Raw genomic sequence first — 20,474 nt, 5'->3', positions numbered from 1 at the left:
AGAATCTTAGTTTGATCGTAATATGACTGCAAAACATGTTCAGTCAATCCAGTGCTTCACATGTGCAAAGTTTATGCTCGATGCTTCACTGAAGTTGAGTCAATGTCACTGCAGTGAAGCACAAGAAGCTCCTGTGGATCCTGTGGAAAGTGGATTTTAAAATCTGAGAACCGCACAGACCCAATTCAGAAATGTTCCATCACTAACAGAGGCCATGCAGGATTCTTAGCTTTAAGACTCGTTGGCTATGCAAACAAGATGTCAGATGATTATTTCAGCAGGTAAAACGCTTGGTGTAAATCGCATCTCTCCCTTATTACCATCAACCTGGCTGGATCACAGGAAGACAGCCTACCAGAAAATGTGTCATACATAGCGCCCACTAACGAGACCTTAACAAGCAACCCACACACACCTCTTGTCTGTGCAATGACAACCCACACCCACCGTCTCTTCTTCCTCTCCTTTAAATGATACTCCATCATGATACACACAGCGAGTGAGTGAGTTATAATCAGGAGCAGAGTGAGTGGACGGGGTCACAGCTATTAACCAGATGGCAGCAGCTGAAGGCTAGCTGTCATGGAGGCACTAGGAGACCCTTGACCCGTACGTTAAGGAGACCTGAGTTATTCATCCGGAGCTCCGCAGCATCGGTGCAGCCATCACGAGCAGCCTTTATGGGACGGCGCTTCAGATAGTGTACCTGTGAGGAAGACTGATGGAGTAGCCCAGCGTTGAGTTAGACATTTAAATTCATTAGCGTCTGTCATGTGACATACATGGTTGGTCAGTGATTATGGTACAGTGCTGCCCACTTAATGTCGTACTGCTTTATAGGATATCCCGTTTATAATCATGAAATATCTAATCATTTCCTATATAAGTAAAACAGCCTGTTTCGTCATAGAGTAATGTCATAATCCTGGTTTTTGTCATCACGAAATTCCCCAAAATTGATTCCAGGGATAACTTTTGCCTGTTTAAAGTCACGGTTGGCCAATCGTTATGGCCGATCGTTGGTCATGCGTGGCAGATTATAACACCGGTTAGCCGTAAAAAGGCAACATGTGTGTTTGTTTGTCAGTTACCTGCTCACCTGAGATCTGCTTCACACACTGTCTGACGTTAATCACATCAAAGAGATCTCATTGTTGCGGAGCATGTCATCACTCATACCTGAGCTGCTCAGCTGGTTAATCATGATAAGTTCATCCTCGATAACTTTTATTGATGGGGTGGCTTGAGGTGTGATATAAATATTCCATGAGAGACCCATCGTTAGAGGACAGACGCCTTTACGTCCTTGTAAATATGTTTATTGATCGCAAGTAGAAAGATGGCAGTTTGAATGTTTGACCTTTTTTAATTTTCATAAACTTTTTTTCTAGTTTAATATTTCATAAAAGTTTAAAACAAGTCTTCTTTCCTTAAATACTTTATTTCCCAAATACATGCTAAATGCGTCCCATATAGGCCACGTAGGTCGTGCTGGTCCAGTGCATAGGCTAGTTTTCACACACAAAGCTGCTGATTGGAATACCCCAGATATAGTCATAATTCCATCCTGGATTGAATGTGTGATAACAAACGGGCAGCGCTGCACTGAGGCGTCTGAGTGGGTCTCAGCAGGGAAACATGTCTTTGTGTTGCCAGTTGTGTTGGCAGGTTTTATATCATTGGAAGAGTGAGATTTTATGAATACTTGCTGCACTTTTTTTGGAAGTTCCCATCGAGTAAAAAGCTAAAAATGACTTTTCACATAAGTTTAAAGGAATTGAATATGTGTAGATGATAAGAAAGATTTATTCTGTGTCTTCCAGAAATTCAACTGTACACTCATAGTTTTAGGTTTTAGAAATATAGTGTCCTTATCCCGAGGCCAGAGTGAAATGTAAAGAAAACTGACATTACTTTAATCAACACTTGTAAATAACAGCCCTGCATCAATCCATAAATGACTAATGCTATATGGATTTTAGCCATTGCAATACTTGGCGGTCTCGACAGTCAAAGTGCAGCACTTCAGGATCTTAAAAGACGTCTCTGGTTGAGTTTTTATAACAGATAAAAACCTGCTTCCAGTCCGGTGTAGAAGGGGTTAACCTATTACACCCAAATGTCTATCACAATGTAAAAGCAAAAAGAAGAAAAAAAAAAGTTATTTGTTTATAGGGCTGTAATATTTTGATGAAAAGGCAATAAAAATGGTAAGTGGCTTACAGTATTTCCATGTCCCTTCCTTCTGGCTGTTTTGAAAATAGAATTGCTTTGAGGATTATGCCCACCACAGCTTTGGCTTCTCCATTAAAAACTACACTCACTCTACTGTATGTAGCCTGAAGGATATGGTCTGTGCATGTAGTAATAAATGAAAGACATTTTTTTTCGCAGTTAGAAAAATTTATTGCAACTTCCACACTGCGAGGTTCCAGCCGCTCCCCGACACGCAGAGCAAAGAGAACAGCAGAGGCCTAAATGGAACATCACTATAGGCACAGGAGAGGGAAGCGCTGGCTCTAAGCCATTTAAGCAAATGAAATGAGAAAGGAGCATGAGGCGAACTGACTGGAAACTGGTAATTAAGTTCCATGCGAGTTCCAAGTTCCTCCTCACCCAGTGAGTCAGACAACTTCCTGGATGCAGCTCACCACAGTTTACCAGTCGCCAGCGACACATTCGAGCGCTTCCAGTCCAGCGCTTGTTCTAAAATGAAACTGACTGATCACTTCAAGGGAAACCACAACAAATATGTTTTGTGATAATATATTTACTTTTTTTTTTCCCCCCCTAAACTGCGTTATAGTAGTTGCAAATTTGGCAAAGGTTCATTTCCGAGCGGCGCCTACAGGCGTTCCTAATCTGTTTACACAAGCCGTCTTTCTTGCCTGTTTCACAAATCCATTTTTCAGGCCTTTTATAGACTGCGCCGATCTTAAACGGTAATAAAATCGACATATTATGAGCAAAAAAAAGAAAAAATGTTTGTTGCAATAAGCTACTCGGTTTTGGTTCGTCATGTGGAGCCGGGCTGGTCGGAGACAGTTTCCTCTTTCATTTCCTGACTTTAAAGCTGTGGTTGGCAGAAATCTAGAAAAGGCTATACGCGTTTAGTATGTGAGGTAAAAATTACTGCTCTTGTCGGAGGAGTCTGGTGGCTTTGAAGCGAGCGATATAATGAATGAATTCAGTTCCCCCATTAGGAGCAGTTCATTCTGTGCCAGCAGGCTCCTTCTGTCTGCTGCTACAAACTGGGGCGTGCTGACCGCTGTCTACTGGAGATAAAACACCGGCTGCGGATAAGTACCTCATACTGCCCCACTTCAAAAAAAATCACAACTGTAATAATATAATAAACTGCAGTTATTGTCAGACACTCTGTTAAAGCCCCTTTAGACTTTTTGACAGTTCTGTTTTTCTTCTTTTTGGTGGGACTTTGCAGTCGGAGCAGTTCGTGCCATTTGCTGGAATAGCAGCTTTTCTAAATTTTCAATAAGTGAGTCAAGATTTTCCACCATTTACAGAGGGATGTATGTGCATCTGCAACTGGCCAAAGCCAACAGGAGGACGAGCTGAAGTTTCCACTCACACCAAATGAATTACAGTTTGATAAACGGATATGACAAAACTTTTGCCCAGTTGCACCAAAATTACTTCTTACTTCTGTTTTTATTTGTTAAAAACCAACCAAATAAACAAATCAAATGCTAGATCATGAAGAAAAACGGTCACAAAAACTGAGCTGGGTCGTTGTTTTTTACGGAATAATATTTATTTATAACATTGAACATACTTTACTTACAGATACTTTGCCTAGAAATTAACTGTCACTGCACATCATCTGACAGAACAACACGTGGTCTTTCGAAAAATAGAAACAAACGAACGAGGAGGAGATATCCCACCGAACCATGACCTCATGCACCGATTCACCACCAAATGAAACGAAGGGTATGGCAGTTCAACTGGTTGTAAGTACGTTGTGCAAATACAGACTCACCTCATTGAAACAAGTAACAAGACTATGTAAAAAACAGTAATGACTTTAGAAACCCAGGAGTAGCACAGACCTAAAATGTCTGCATGTGCCTGTTGCTTTTCTTAACGGGACATTATAGAAAAAGAAAACATCCATTTGCGGTCATTCAACATGCAACTGATCCGACTGAGCAGAGCTCAAGACAGTTTTTGTCTCTCTTTCTCCATCGTTGTTCGTGGATGTCTGCGTTTTTTTTCTGTTAGGACCGTGTGAGAGCGCCGCCGTCCGAACGTTCAGTGGCGGCTTCGGGTTGATCGATGCTCTTTAATGTGAATTCTTGCTCAAGGCTACGGAGAGGGAGGCGTCTTCAGAGAATTACAGGATCCACCCTGGCTACTACCTGTGGTCCCCTGGTACTGTAAAAGGAAAAAGCAGAAAGAGTGGAACAATCATCAGCTACACATTGGATTTGCAAACAATCTTTTTACAAACAAGACGTACAATTACATCAAATAAAACCAGAGCCGTCACTTCTTTATTTTCTCAGCTCAGACTCTCCAAACAAATGCACTCACCACCTACAGAGTTGAGATGAAGATAATTTGGGCAATAAAACAAACAATGAATGTCTGCCATTTCATTTATTTTTTTTTATTTCTGGTAGGTTCGTTTATTTATGTATTCACTCGGTTTTATTGGAATAGACTGCAGTGCTGCCGCTGCTGAATTTGCCAACTGCAAACAAAGGGATGAAAGCTTGTACAGACAAAGTGGCTTACTTGGCATGCAAACACATAAATAGACCTGCATTTGAAACTAGCAACATATTAGGACTACAGTATTTTATTTTCCTGTTTTGTGAGAAGCATGAGGATGAAGGGCCTGTGAGGATAGAAAAACTTGAAATGACTAGGGAGGTGGTTTCTTGAGGCTCCAGTGAAGATTTCAAAGTGCTGCCGTTAGAACTGGAAAGAAACACAGCGAGCTCAATTGACAGTTTTCTCTGACGTTCGCTGTCTCTTTGTGTTTTACTTTTGATGAGCACACCAATACGCACCACGGAGCTTCTGGGCTGAGTGCACAGGTCAGACATCCTTCAGCTTCTCAGTGTGACTCCTCCTCTCCCGCTAGAAGAGCATCGGCCCTATAGATCGTAAAACTCGATGCCTCGTTCACTCTGCAATTCCCAATAAATCTACATATTTGGGTATATGACAATGTGACCACAGAGTAGTTTTCCTCTGCAACCAATACTCTTATTTTATCACTGCTTCTACGTTTTTCACCCTTGCTGGTTTGCCGTCGTAAAGAAAGAAGATAAAAGACGAAGCATAAGTGAACTCTCTAAAAGACCAGGGCTCTGCTCTGTACAGAGACCGGTCATACGAGTAAATTACCGAGATAACTGCAGGCTCAAAACTGTCTTCTTTATCTCAAATAAATGTGCATCGCCATGGTAACTTTGGCAGAAGGTTTGATGTGGTCCAGTTTCAGCCATCAGATCCAGATATGCACTTTTAGATAAAATACTATCACCCTCTGGACTTTTTTTTTGGAGAGAGCCACTTTCTTTTCACTGAAGATGATTAAATCAGATATACAATCTTTTCTGAGCTTTTCAGGCTTCGTGTCAGGTCTGGCAATAAAAAAAAAAATTGCTTCTATCAAATGGCCGATTATTATTTCTTTTCTTTTTTTACTTTTACAGTCATATATCCAACGCGGCTGACCAAAAAAATCCTTTCACAGCCTCATTGTAACAACACGCTGCTCTATCAGTGCATACTAATGAGCTCACTGTGCCTTAATAAGTGGACGAGCTTAATCACTTACACAACAAAATACTGCCACAGATCTTTTATGTTGCTTATTTTTCTTTTTCCTTTACTGTCAGATCTTATAGAGTGGCGTGCTAAAACTCCACATCTTCTAATATGTTACGAGACACTGTAAAATGAACAGCGCATGTTTAATGCAAAGGCTATTTCCAACTAACCCTGTGAACAAATCCTATATTTTAAAAAAGGGCAATAAAATAGAATAAGAATTGTACAGCAGCTGCCTCCTCCCCAGCTGGATCTAACCCGGCTCTCCCCTGACGACCAGACTTTGCTGTTTTGACAGCGTTAGTTGCAAATTCAAGATAGCCGACATAAAAAAAAAAAAAAACACCCGTTCACATTGGAAACCTGGTCAGTCCACCATGCATGGAAACACACGTCACAGCCATCACGCTGAAGTCCCCTCACCTCAACCAGAGGATGCCAGTGGGCGACAGGTTTTCGAGGATATGTGAGCATTTCACTCCAGTGGTCTCGACCGAGGTTGTCTGCATCATTGCCAACTCGACACACACCAATGACCTCATTATGGCCTACACTATAGGCGCAGGAGGGGGAGAGAGAGAGAGAGAGAATGTGATCACAGCCTGTCCTCCATTCCAAAAATAATGATGCATTACATATTGAGTGTGGACAGAAAAAGAAAAGAAAAAAAAAACTACTGAAACTGTCCATATGTGCCACAGAAACAGACTACAATCATTTCAATGTGCTTTGAATATATTTCATCCTTTAGCCAAAAGTACAAAGTATTGAATTACTTTTATAAAGTCTCTTACCGGTCATAATCCATCACTGCAATCAAAAGGCTGATCTGTTCTATGTTTTCTGGAGGGACATCAAAGACAATGGCTTCATTATACACCGGATTCAGAGTGTTCCTCTTCGTCGACGTCTTCCTCTTCTTCAGCCTGCGGCCGTCGCACATTAACGAAACCTTCACATATGGATCTGTGAAGAATCGGAGAAATGAGAGTGGTAAGAGTGCGTTTTTCGTTCCGGAGATGTGCAGCTGTAGACGGTATCAGATTTTAATTACCGGATGCCCCGGTGATATCCATGGCCTTAAGATTGCGAGCCTTTATCATGGTAATGGTCAATCTGCCCGCAGTAGGCAAGTAGCAGAGTGAAAACATCAGATCCCCGAGGTCCACGTTATCCTGGAAGACAACACAAACACATTTACTCTAGCTTAGGCTTGACTTATTTCTTGCTTTTCATTACTGCACACTCGTCAGACATGTTGAACAGAACAGCGTACGACGTTTATTTACAGCGTGGATATGTTCCTTTCTCTTTCTTAATCAAGGAATACTCTCTTCTTTCACATGACTCTAATTAAAGCCTCCCATATTTCACCCAACACCGAGACTTCTGTTCAGCAGCTCACTTATCGCTCGCGCTTAAAATAACTCCGCCAAAGAAGTGAGAACCAGGAAAGCACAGAATTGTGTGCGGCGATGAAGACGAGACCTCCTGCGGTTAGGATCTCCAGCCGATCTACTGCTATGTCGGGGAGCTTGCGCTGGCATTTCGAATCGGGCGCCATCTGCTACTAACTGTCAGTGTAATCATTTGTAAAGCGAAGCTCAGTCGGTGTGTAAACACACCGTAAAAACCTGAGAGGATCTACGGCGCCGCACCGATTTCAACCGAGCTGCTCCATTAACCGAGATAATGATATCAGATTTATCAGCTGCGTTGGTAGTTTAGGAACCGAAATGAGCCTCATATTGTTGTGAAAATCCCAAACTATAACGGACAAACAGGCACGTAATTGCAGCTAATATCACCCGAGCATTTACTCATCCCTCTTGTATGCTCTGGTACCTTTCGAACACACGCTTAGCAATTAGTCTGCTTGAGTTGCATGCAGTGTATGATAAAGTATGGCTGATTGCTTAGCTGGTACATCTGTGGAAAGAGGGACAGCGGCAGAATTATAATTTCCTTCCTCTTAAGAAGCGAGACAGAGTTATAGACTATCAGAGATAAATATGTGATGGCATTTTGTTTTTTTACAAAACATCTTACATAAGTTTCTCACACTCCCAGACACTGTTTGGTTATTTATCTTGGTTATGAAGCACATATTCTGTGGTATAGAAAATGTTCATACTTGTGATTTATCAGTAAGTGAGTGTGAATAATAATAATAATTGATCAGATTTATGTAATGCTTTTCTAGACACTCAAAGACGCTTTACACAGTCACTTATTCATTCCGGTGGTGGTAGCTACGATTGGCGGACTGACAGAGGCGTGGCTGCCATTCTGCGCCTCCGACCACCACCTCAAACAATCCATTCACACCAGGAAAGTGTCTTGCCCAAGGATACAACGACCATGACACAGGTTACAAGCATAGACTGTATAAAAGATGGACGTAGCAACCGGCCCTGAAAAATGAAGCCAACCCGGAAGTGTCAAAAACCTGCAATATCACTACGTCGGCTAGCTGCTGGCTCCAAAAAGCCCTGGCTCCCATAGACTTGAATTGGAAAAGAAGTGATCACAGATCACAAAATACCGCTTTCCTACAGCTCAGGACTTTTTCTTATTAGTTTTCATGGTCAAATCCAGAGATCAGGTGGCCAATCCCAATACTGAATTTTAAAAAAATCATCAACATTTTGCGGGGCAAGGGGCGTGGCTGGCTTGATTGACAGTCGGCAGCGACGATGCAGACGAAGCGAGCAGAAGGCGGTAAATGTGGGCGGGGCAGAGAGGGCCCGCCTCTCAATCCATCTGACCAATCGCTGCTCCTATGGCTCCGCCCCCCTCCGACGATTTTTGCGTCACTGGCTCCAAAAATCCAAGATGTCAACCAGGAAGTAGCAAAACCCTGGCTTCATTTTCTCAGTGCAGAAACCAACGTCACGGTAGCTACGTTCATCTTTTATACAGTCTATGGCTACAATCGAACCGCTGACCTTCCGATCATTGACCGACTCGCTCTACCACCTGAGCCACAGCCAGAGAGAATTTGAAAAAAAGTTTTCCTCCTGAGACCCAGATTGCCTTGTTTCTTTACAAGAGTCTTCTGTAACAATCCAGAACAAATATTCAGCAAGGCGATATTGTGAGGCTCTTTTTTTTTTTTTTTTCCTTTTTAAATTTGCATGATGGATTATCTGACAACCCCTCCGGAAACCGCATTCCCCCATCCAAGAAGGATCCTGTGGGCTTTACATGCTTCATGCTCCGTGCTCTTTATGCACGCTCAGGATGCAGGTGGGAAGAGAGAGATTAGCGCCGTGTTTCATGTGCTCCAGAATCCCTTTTTAGGCTGCGAAAAAAAACCTCATTTGATACCTGCTGCTTGAATATCACACTGAATGTTTCTGATAATCACGCCGTATCCCACTTTCCTCAATTGAGACATATTGTGCTCATGTGTGTCTAAAAGTCAAAACCATGAAAAGGGAACATAAGACCAAAGAAACCAAGAATAGGCATCATTTAGCAGTAAATATATTATGTGGCATTTGTCTGGATTGCCAGTGTCGTCCCCAGAAACAGAAAAACAACACGCGTCCTTCCAATAATCTACAATCTGCTTCGATTGTGGAGCTCAAAAAGAAGAAGAAAAAAATCTGGCAACGAAACCGACAACACTGTGAGTCCCACTGGCAATCACGACTCAATGGTAATCCTGTCATTAGCAGCAAATTAAATGGGTGACTCTGTGTAATGATTATGACAAATGGGCTCTGCTTGCATTGGTTACAAAATGTCCTACCTCTGGACCGGTGGCCAAAGATGATTAGCTCGTTTATGAGGATGCATGTGTGCAAATGTCTGAGAACAAGAAGAGTGTGTGTGTGTGTGTGAGCTAAGCAGTGTGAAAAAGAAAGAAAACTGAGCAGTGTGAGAATAGAGCATCCCAGATTCTGTGAATCACTGGTTCCCATCAACCACCTGTCACATCCCATTTTGTTCTAACTGGGAAACAGTGATCAACAATCGATAATAAAGGGCACACGTGTCAGCGGTGATGCACACAGCTGCCATAAGTTGAGGGTTTACACGAAAATATCAATACTGTGGTCAATATTGCTTTGAAGCGTCTATCTGGCATGCAGGCAGAACAAATATCTTCATGGCCATTTTTTTTTTTCCCCCAGCATGTCGTTCTTGCTCAATACCAGCTCCTTTATCTTTATTTAGACCCAAATCAGCTAAGTTTTGGTTTAAGAAAAAAAAAAAAAGAGCGACTACTTCTGGATAAATTATTTGCATTCTTTACACCGAGTCAGTCATCAATTGTCTGTATTGCATCCATCCATTATCTGTACATCGCTTAATCCTCACTATGGGGGGCTGGAGTCTATCCCAGCTGACTCAGGGTGAAGGCAGGTTCACCTGGACAGGTAACCAGTCTATCACAGGGCTACACTTAGAGACAGACAACCAAGCACACTCACATTCACACCTACGGACAATTTAGAATCACTAATTAAACTCAACATGTTTTTGGACTGTGGGAGGAAGCCGGAGAACCCGGAGAGAACCCACGCTGCACGGGGAGAACATGCAAACTCCACGCAGAAAGATCCCAGGTGTCCTCACCAAGACGCGAACCGGCGACCTTCTTGCTGCGAGGCACAAGTGCTAACCACTGCTCCACCTTGCAGCTGTATTGCTTAAACCGTCAATATAGGTGCAAATGTCAGGGTACATCTATTTCACACTGTCTTTGCTTGCTTGTGAATTCTACAGATGTTCCCACTCTCTCTGCAAAGAACATGTAGGTACGTTTTCAGTCAATCTGTGGAAGTAGGGTTTACGGATTTACAAGCTGGACATCAGCAAACATCAATAAAACGGCAAAAGCTGCGACAAATTAAATCCAACTAAAAGTAAGGCGTGAAAGCTTTTCTTTCTAAAAAAAATAAAGAACAAAAAAAGATTTAACACTTTTGTTCTTCAGGAGCTTCACAAGCGGAGTCAAAAGTCTTTCTTTTCCTGGCTGGGAGTCCCTCTGCCATTTTGTGCTCTGTTTTATAACACAATAATTTCCTCATATTTCAAGCGATTCTACTTTACACATTACCATTTTTAAGTATGCTAGTTATTTTTGTCACTTTTGACTCAAAACCCAGTTTGAATTTAAATATATGTCTTGAAAGTGGGACGCAGCTGCTGACTCGGTGGACGCCAGCCAGGGTTAGGACGGCTCTGTCGCATGGCTTGTATCACGTGAACCGGTCGGCCAAGCAGCAACTCGTTTAATGTCGTTAATCCGATAAAGACTTCTGCGGGGACCCGTGCAACCTCCAGCATTCACGGGTTGCTCAAATATAGCAGCTTAGGTTAAAGCAGGTGTGTGTTGGAGAAAGAAAGAAAGAGGTGGATAGAGCAAAAGACAGACAGCGAGGAAAGCAACAGATTCTCGCTGTCGGTATTTTCAGTGGCCATGAGTAGGCAGCTGTTAATGGTCTTCAACACACTGTATGTGAGACTTTGCGCATGAATCCGTCAGCTGGTGTCAGCAGCCTACAAATTCAGCCGACATGCCACAAATTTGAATTCAGTGCAGAAGTCACATTAAAACATTCGATCCAAAGTCCAAATTTATAAAGATCAGTAAAGAAGAACAAACTGATTACTGTAAACAGATGCTATGGACAAATATCACAGTTGAAATACAGAAAAATTCAACTGCATGCCAGCTGTAAAGCACACTCAGCAGAATAAAGCACCATTCATCGCGTTATTTTAATGAAGTGCTGGATTCCACGGTGCCTCAGCTTTTATGTCAATGAACCAGATATTACAGCCACTCACAGATCCAGTGAATAAGGCTGACTTTGTCACAATAGTGGATATGTGAAGGTCGAGGCTATTGAGATGGTACAGTACCAAAAAATAAATAAATTCCCCTCTTGTTGCTTTTAAACATTGAGTCATGGTCAATTCAATTTGGTTTTTCGACAAGAGTTCAAAGTAAAGACAGTTTCATGTCAAACTGAAAATAGATTTCTACAAAGTAACGTCGCATGACACAAATATATAATAAGTGATTGCTTAAGTATTCACCAACTTTAAATCAATTTAAATTTCGTGGATGCAACTTTGGATGCAATTACAGTACTGAGCCTGGGTGACATGAGTCCTAATCAGCCGCTTCTGGACTCTGCAATTTTTACCTCATTCTTCTTTGCAGAGCTGCTCAAGTCTGTCAGGTTGCATAGGGATAATAGGTGAACAGCCCTTTTCAGTTCCAGCTACATGTGTTCAGCTGGACTGAGGTGTGGACTCTGACTCAGCCACTCCACAACATTCACCTTGTCGCCTTTAAACCATTTCTGTGCAGCTGTGGCTCTATTCTTAAGGTCACTGTGGTGAAAAAACAAATCTTCCCCCAAGTCACTCTTCCTTTGCTGACTGCATCAGGTTGTCCTCTGGGATTCTCCTATATTTTGCTGCCTTCATTTTACCCCATACCTTTACAAGTCTTCCACGACCAGCTGCAGAAAAGCAATCCCACATAATGATGGTGCCACCGCCATGCTTCACGGTGGGGATTAAGCATTTTGTGTCTAGTCTAGTCTGGTTGCCAGAAAGCTCAATTTTGGCCGCATCAGATCAAAGAACCTTCCTCCAGAATTTCCAACATACATTCTGGTGGCTGAAATTTAATATGACCTTTTGTCAAAAGTGGCTTCTTCCTTGCCAGTCTCCCATGAAGAACAACAGTTGTCACTCACATCTCTGCCACTGAAGCTCATAATTACATTATAGGAGTCTCAGGTGACTTCATGACCTACCTCATGATTGTCTTTCTTGCTCGGTCAGTCAGTCACGTTCACGCATGTGCCGTGTTCCTTCCATTTCTTTATCATAACTTTACTCCAAAGAATATTCAGTAACTTGCCAATTTTCCTTTATCCATCCCCTGATTAATGCTTTTTAATTACCTTTACACAGAGTTGCTTAAAATGTTCTTTTGTTTTCATTCAGCTGTACTCTCTAACAAGTCGCTGGATCTTTTAGATACGAGTTTCTTTGTACTACAATCAAATGAGACGCATCCATTCATACTATTCACAGGCGCCTTAAGTGAACAGTCAGACCTTGTAGTCAATACGTTAAAGAGATGTAAAGACCTGAGCAACTTTGACAAAACCCAGATCATTGTGGGCACACAATGGGTCAGAGCAGCACCAACATGTGTGTGAATGTGAGCTGGAATTGTCTAATTTGCAGCACCACCTCCTTGTCAAATTGAGTCAGTAACAGCTGCAAAAACTGAGAGGCCTATATGAACAGTGTTGGGCTCTCTGAATAAGACACGCTTGGGAGAATTTTAAAATATAATAAGTCTCCTTATCTTACCACCAGGGCAGAGGGAGATTGGAAAAACTCCAGCAAAATTTGACCTTTTTTACTTCCGCTTAGTCAAAACTGTGGAGAGTAATTAACAGCCTTATGGCAATGAGTCACTGGAGACTGATGTTACTGAGCGCGTTCTAAAAATTCTCAGCTGCAACTTCACCAAATTTTATGCAGCAGAAGTGAAGCGCAACGAATGCTACGTCCATTTCAGTGACAGCAGAACTCAGGCGGCCTCCTCAGCGTGCCAGTGAATGTGCCACGCTTGGCAATGTTTGACAAATGGCACCAGTTGCACTTTTATATGGCCTGGTCCCAGTGCAGGGACATTCAGGGTGGAAGGGGTTAAAGAATCAGCTGCTGTAATATATTGGTGCAAGATACCACAGCACAGGGCCAAAAATATTTATCACGATATAAATGAGAAAATTTGCGATAACGATATAATTGATGCTAGACTAAATACTTCAAAACTGCACAACTTTATTGGTGCAAATTTTAAAAAAAGAACATTTTTCTTTTTCCATTTAGCAAGTAGCTGTTTTTGATGTGCATTAAAGCTATATATTGTACCAAAATCAGTGGTGCATAAGTTGTAAATTGCTTAATCAAAGGCATTTCAAATGGAAATGGGCTGACAAATCCCATAGAGTGTATAAAAGATGGACGTAACTACCGTGACGTCACCCGTTGGTTTCTGCACTGAGAAAATGAAGCCAGGGTTTTGCTACTTCCTGGTTGACATCTTGGATTTTTGGAGCCAATGACGTAAAAATCGTCGGAGGGGGGCGGAGCCATAGGAGCAGCGATTGGTCAGACGGATTGAGAGGCAGGCCCTCTCTGCCCGCCCATATTTACCGCCTTCTGCTCGCTTCGTCTGCATCGTCGCTGCCGACTGTCGATCAAGCCAGCCACGCCCCTTGCCCCGCAAAATGTTGACGATTTCTTAAAAATTCAGTATTGATTTATTTTCAGATTGGCCACCTGATCTCTGGACTTGACTATGAAAACTAATAAGAAAAAAATCCTGAGCTGTAGGAATGCGGTATTTCGTGATCTGTGATCACTTCTTTTCCAATTCAAGTCTATGGGAGCCAGGGCTTTATGGAGCCAGCAGCTAGCGGACGTAGTGATATTGCAGGTTTTTGACACTTCCGGGTTGGCTTCATTTTTCAGGGCCAGTTGCTACGTCCATCTTTTATACAGTCTATGACAAATCCTGAGCATAACGATGCATAGTATCCACAAAAGTAAAGTGCAGGACACCACCACAACGACCGAATATCCCAATATTTGAGTCCAGCCCTCCTGTGTCGGTCGACTGCATTCGCCCTCCTCCTCGGTCGCCGCCATGCTTCTCGTCCATGTGCATTAGACTGGAGGAAAACAACGGCACTGCACATGTGCGTCAAATTTTATCACAATGTTTACATTTCATATCATCCCCTAACATTACTGTGCACGGTATGATATGGCCCAGCCCTACCACGGCACGCCTTCAAAAGTCTTACAGTGTCTTTCCTTTGAGTGTCGACTCAAAGAAACAGTAAACAGGAGCGTTCACAGTCTCATGGGTGTGTACTGGAAGAGTCACCTCAACAGCATTGCAATCATTATTTGCTTTTGCAGCCTGAGAAACCCAGTGGTGGAAATACATTTGCATGATTACTGAAAGTCTCTTAAAATTCAAGGTGCAGGTTCACAAACTGTTAAGAATGAATTTTGATGATTGTAGAAGTGTTCCCCGGTGTACCGCTCGTCATTAAGCAAAAACACAAGGTTATCTTGCTAACCAGCTCAACTAACCCGTGCACTGCAGTTTCCACATCGCCTGCTCTTAAACTGCGAGCCAGTGATTTGGGAGAGACAGCAATCTGACGGAACGAATTAAGGGAACAAAATTCCCGAGTTTTCTAGGCTGCTTATCTCCATTTCGATTTTTAAGGGGTAAAATTGATTTGGGATTCTTCCAGGGCTAAGCAGTCGTATTCAGATTTTCCCACATGTAACTCCACAAGCCAAACTCCAGTTTTAAAATCTTTGACCACATTAAAGCACAAAGGCACAACTCAAATTGTCAGGCAGTACACAACTCAACGCAACAGATTACCCATGTAAAAATATTCAGTTTTCACAGCATGACTAATTGCAGCTCTCACATTCTGATTGAGGCTGATGTTCTGTAGTGTAGAACCCTCTAAGCTGCTTTTCTCTGTGCGCCACTGACTTTATATATAAATAATATGTATATACCGTAAGAATGCTCATGTAGGTAAAAAAAAATACCTTGCTGAAGTTTGTTTTCTTCCTATTTTAGAGCTTGTACACATTTGTACCACGACCAAAGCATGCTCAGCAGATGCCTTTCGAATGTATTTCTGCTCTCCTACCAGACTACCATCTGGCCAGCGTAACAAGATTCATACATAAAAATGACACACAACCGTTCTGAATGAAAGAACGAATGACTGCAGAGAAAAATGTGTTTAGAAGCGTTCTAAAAGTTTGTGTTGTTCTTGTTCTTTCTCTTGCTAAATTACATCCTGTCACCACTGTGGCTATATTTAGCCCTGACTGACGGGTGGATTAAACAAATTCAGGTAACTAAGGTTGCAAATCTCACTAAACTGAATTGGCTGCAGCGTAGACGTTTGAAAATGCTGTGAGGAGGAGAGCTGCAGGAGACAAACCTGGACATAGGCAGAGGATGCTTTGCTTATTAGATGCACAAGAGACACACACACACACAACACACACTCTTGTCATTACTCCCATGCTGCTCTGGATACTGCACAGTGGCAAAGGATGGTTTAAAAGAAAGAAAAAATGCCGGATATTACGGCTTGAACATGCTGGATAACACTGTAATAATATAAAGAGGGAACAAGGACACACAACATATCACATTGGTTAAACTAATTTAGAAGTAAAGGTGGATTAAAATCTAAACTGTGCATTGTAGACATGCATCACAGTTTATAGACTGTGGTTGTTGTTCCTATTGGATTGTTGTACCTGCTGTTATGACCTTTTTTTAGCCGAGTTTCAACCAAGATTTCAGCGATTATTTTAACCAGTAACATGCCGTTATCGTCGACGTAACCCGGCATGTTGTTTACCAACATAGTTCTCCTTTAACCAGCTGCGCCTCATCGATCTCGGCTTATTGAGTTTCCTTGGATGAAATGAATTGTTTGCGGCAATCAATGGCTGGGACTCCTATTCATACTACTTAAGCATGCATGAAGAATGGAATCAATGGCACGTAACAGGTAGTTAAGCTCGCACGCTGAGACGCCCATCAATAAAACAATCACTGGAAGCATTTACCTATAAATATCTATGGATGCTGTGTATTAGAAAGCGTGTTTGCAGATATCTACAGGGAGCAGTCGAGAAAAAACGTGATTGAGAGCTCTGGCTTGTGTGACAGCAGGACGAGCAGGAAGGCAATAGCAACAACAACAGGTGACCACATAGCACAGTACGGCTCAAGTCAGCTTTTACACCACTTTACAATATTTTCTCCACAGATCTCAAAGTGGTCCTCGCAAAAACAGGCATGCAAACACACACACAGAGTCGGTAAGGTAGCATGGCGAGGGGCCTTTAACTCTATTGACCTTCTCGCAGGATTTAATTTACTCGTGTTCAGAGGGCGCTTCCAGCAGAGCAAACAGAGTTTAGATAAGTAGTGGCCGATGCTGCAAATGTGTTTACCGGTAACATGCCTTTGTCCTTCACTGTGTCGTCTGTCTTTAAAGTGTATGCAAGATTCAGGAACAGCAATCTTAAAGCTTCATCTACGACACCTCCCACTATGTTTCATAGCTGCAGAACAACATTGTAAACTGCTCAACAACAACAACAAAAAAAAGACAGTAAATGCTCTTATGTAATGTCTGAGATGTATTGTGTGGTAGCTAGTCAGTGAAATACTGCACAACCATGTCTGATCAAAAGCTTTCTTCATTGCTGCAACACTCTCCATCGCACCGGTATACAGAGAGAGACACGGCGAAGTCATCAAGAGAAATCGTCTTTTTCAAAGCGGAGACCTTTTTACATTACCTACCAACTATGCCTTCTCCCGTTTGTTCAGCGCTGACAGCTCAGTGTGTTTAAAAAAAAGCTGTCATTTTTATTTTATGCTTTGTACTGTCAATGTGGGACACTTAGTGCTGAAATGAAAGAACAAATACGTAACTCCGAGTACTGTTGCAACCAATCTGCCACACTTGAAATGCCACTCATAAATAACTAAGCGAACAAGACATAATTGTGAACTGACTCACCGAGGAGACGTACTGAATGTCCCGGCAGAGCTTGGTCTCCCTGGGGAAATCAGCCAGATCCAGGAAGTTGTCCACCACCACTTGACCGATAATGTCATGACGCGAAAAGCGATCGAAGTCGTAGACGCTGAAGTGCAGCTTGCGCGTGGGAAGCTCGGAGTACGCCACGGGGAACAGGAAGACCTCGTCGAACACAGGGTTCAGCGTCTTGCGGTGCACCTTGGTCTGGTGCTTGGTCTTGCGGTCGGGCAGCAGGTAGATCTTAACGTACGGGTCAGAGGTACCGGAGAAGTCCTTGGCTGGGAGGTCCTCTGCTTTGTGGATCTTAACTATTAACTGTTCGAGGTCGCAGTCAAATTTGAGGATGAAGTGGAGGCACCCACAGCCTCCGCCTCTCCGACTGCCTTCGTCGCCCTCGAGGGAGCGCTGTTTGTAGAGCTCCGGTTTGAGGCGGCCCAGGCCCAGGCCCATTCCGGTGAGGGAGTCCTGCCTTTGGAACTGGGCCACGTTGAAGTCTGGGTTAGAGAGGTTCATGTGTCTGCGGATGGACCCTTGTCTGTGAACAGAGGAAATCAACAACGATAGTCATACAACATTTACGCAATGAAGAAAGGGCACGCAGAAACACAAGCGCCGCATTTCAGTCGTCGCATCAATAATAGACGATTGTGTGCACATAATTTATATCTGGGGCCAGTGTTGCCTGCCATCGCAGAAAGCAGTGCGTCCTTTAAGTAGCCAAGCAGAAAGATAGAGCGAGAAGTTTGGGGTGAGTTATTAATGTATAGCTGTCGGGTTTTCAGTCTGTCACATAGCTGACATATATGCAGTTAATATTAATTTTTGCCTGAATGTTTTAGTCGTCTAAGCTTACCAAATTTCTAAATTTACCCAAACTTTTCAGCTACTTAACCCTACATCAACCATCATCTAATTGCCATAATCCCCCTCAAACCTAATCATGTGCTGATAATAGAAAGAAACAACCTCAAACATGTTGGCGATGCACATAAATAGAACTGATTTCCTTCATGCTGGCACATACACTAGTGTTGAGAGACAAGTAGAAGAGCAATAAGCTTTGAATAAACAATGAACATATAAGAGAGAAGACGTGTTAGAGGCAAAAAAATCAACAAATAGCTTATACTGACCCAATTTCCGACATGGAGCGACCAGAGGGAGGCGGTTCCGTGGTTTGTCTCTGCATACGGGGGTTAGTGTGAACCCCATTTTCCCGGCTTTTGCTCTGGGCGTCCAGCGGTATGTCTGGAGATGTGTGGCTGATCTTCATAGCTGCCTCTGGTGTGGCCATGACCACGGGTGGGGGGGACACAGGAGTCACAGGAGCCTCCACCGACACCACGGACGCCACGGGAGTGGGCTCCCTGGCCATGGAGCAGTGCGACGACTCACGGCGGTTGTGCATCGGGGGGTCCACGGCCGTGTACACCGGCTGTCTGGGTGCAGGCTGTGCGGGCAGAGGGCTCATGGTGGGGTTGAGGTGCCCGTGGGCCTCCTTGGTGGTGGGGGAGAGCCCGCGCTCCCTCCATGGTATCCAGCAGAGCTTCCAAGAGACAAAGAGGGAGACTCCAAACAGGGCCAAGCCGCAGGCGGTCACGACGAGCGACAGCAGACTCACCGATATGTCTGGAAAGGTGACAAGAGAGAGACGGAAAATCAGGATCTGGTGATAGTTTTCTTTGTTGTAACACTCCACCTGTGCTGCTTTACCATAATGAGCACCTTATCTATAGTCAGTAAAGCCTTTTAAGCAAATGTGGCATTACAATAACATTAACGAGTGACTGACATGTTCGGCCGATTGTTTTTTTATTCACTCGAGGGCTGACCTGGAGGTTCTGTCGGAGTTTCTCATTTTCTTTTCTTATACATTTTTTTCTATAAAGAATCCTCCCCAAGATTAATTAAGATTAATTGCATTTAATTATCCACTGTAGCCTCATATCTGTCCCCCAAGTGGAGTTTGCCCCCATGCTGTAATTTTCATTTGTGGACTGATAACGGAGGAGGGACGGTGTTGAAACAAAAGCAGCGGTAACTGCTTTTACCATACGCACTTTTTAATAGCGCAACTGTCAAGGCGCTGAGCTGTAATTTATTATTTCTAAGGCGGTGAAGTATCCCAGGCTATAATGTGCTTCTATTGCTTATGTATATATGTTGTTGCAGCAGCTCTAAATTGTCGTGTAAATAGATGAAAACAGCGGCTTGTGGCAAAGACACTGATAGGTAGATGTAAGGGGAATTTCTGCTACCAGCGTTCTGGGCAGCGGGCCAAAGGGTCACTCTGACTCCATCGACAGTCTTATACAAGATAAGTTGTTACAGCAGTGTTTCCAAAGGCAGCACATAGGCCAATTAGAGGTAAACAATTGTCCCTCATCCGTGGCAAGTGGCGGTGGCAATACGCGGCGCCTCTGGTCTCTTGTTTTATGTCTAAAGAGTAACCTTGGTTGGGCCTGTGATGAGCTCTCTGCGTAGTAATATACAACCCTGCTGACGGGAGGAGGTTCACAATTGGAATAGCAAGTGTTCATTTGTATCATGTCATGTCTGATTCTCCTCGATCAGGCCGTGAATGAGGAAACACTTGTAGTTGTTTATACAGTCCTTGGGTCTCTCGAGAATTCATGGCACGAGTCAAACACCTGCTTTAACCCGCAAACAAGAATTTCCATTAAAGTGAAAACCATCTTATTTTATTTGTCGAGCAGAAAGGGAACGGTAGCCCCATGAACCACCCAAAACCCAGCAGCAGGTTTAGAAGCCATGTTTTCTTTCAACACAAAATTGGCAAAATTACACCGTTTATCAGAGCCAGAGACTGTAAAAGCAGAAAGAATGATCAGATTTTCAGCTTTTCAAAGGTCCTTATGCATGACATGCTGTTTTGTTAAAAATTTCATCAAAAGCCCAACCTGATTCTGTGAAAAAAATTAATTCTGCACATCTGCGTGAAGCCGTGAAGCAATTTATGAGTCAGCTCTGACCAACAGT

At 43.0% G+C, this 20,474-nt stretch overlaps 1 protein-coding gene across 1 annotated transcript in view; it reads right to left on the bottom strand.

Annotated features, from left to right (window-relative positions):
* Positions 1-4,326: 4,326 nt before the first annotated feature.
* Positions 4,327-20,474, bottom strand: part of LOC103368648 (synaptotagmin-9-like) — a 28,051-nt gene continuing 11,903 nt past the window's right edge. Inside the window, exons 2-7 of the mRNA XM_008297072.1 lie at positions 18,608-19,103; positions 17,454-18,009; positions 6,860-6,980; positions 6,600-6,771; positions 6,229-6,358; positions 4,327-4,395 (exon numbers count right to left, since the gene is read on the bottom strand). Of these exons, the coding sequence (XP_008295294.1) occupies positions 4,327-4,395; positions 6,229-6,358; positions 6,600-6,771; positions 6,860-6,980; positions 17,454-18,009; positions 18,608-19,103 (1,544 nt within the window). The remainder of the gene's footprint in view (positions 4,396-6,228; positions 6,359-6,599; positions 6,772-6,859; positions 6,981-17,453; positions 18,010-18,607; positions 19,104-20,474) is intronic.

This window comes from Stegastes partitus, unplaced genomic scaffold, assembly GCF_000690725.1.
Source record: "Stegastes partitus isolate 25-593 unplaced genomic scaffold, Stegastes_partitus-1.0.2 Scaffold1183, whole genome shotgun sequence".
In the NCBI taxonomy this organism is placed as follows: Eukaryota; Metazoa; Chordata; class Actinopteri; family Pomacentridae; genus Stegastes; species Stegastes partitus.
This window is presented reverse-complemented; position numbering and strand designations above follow the sequence as displayed.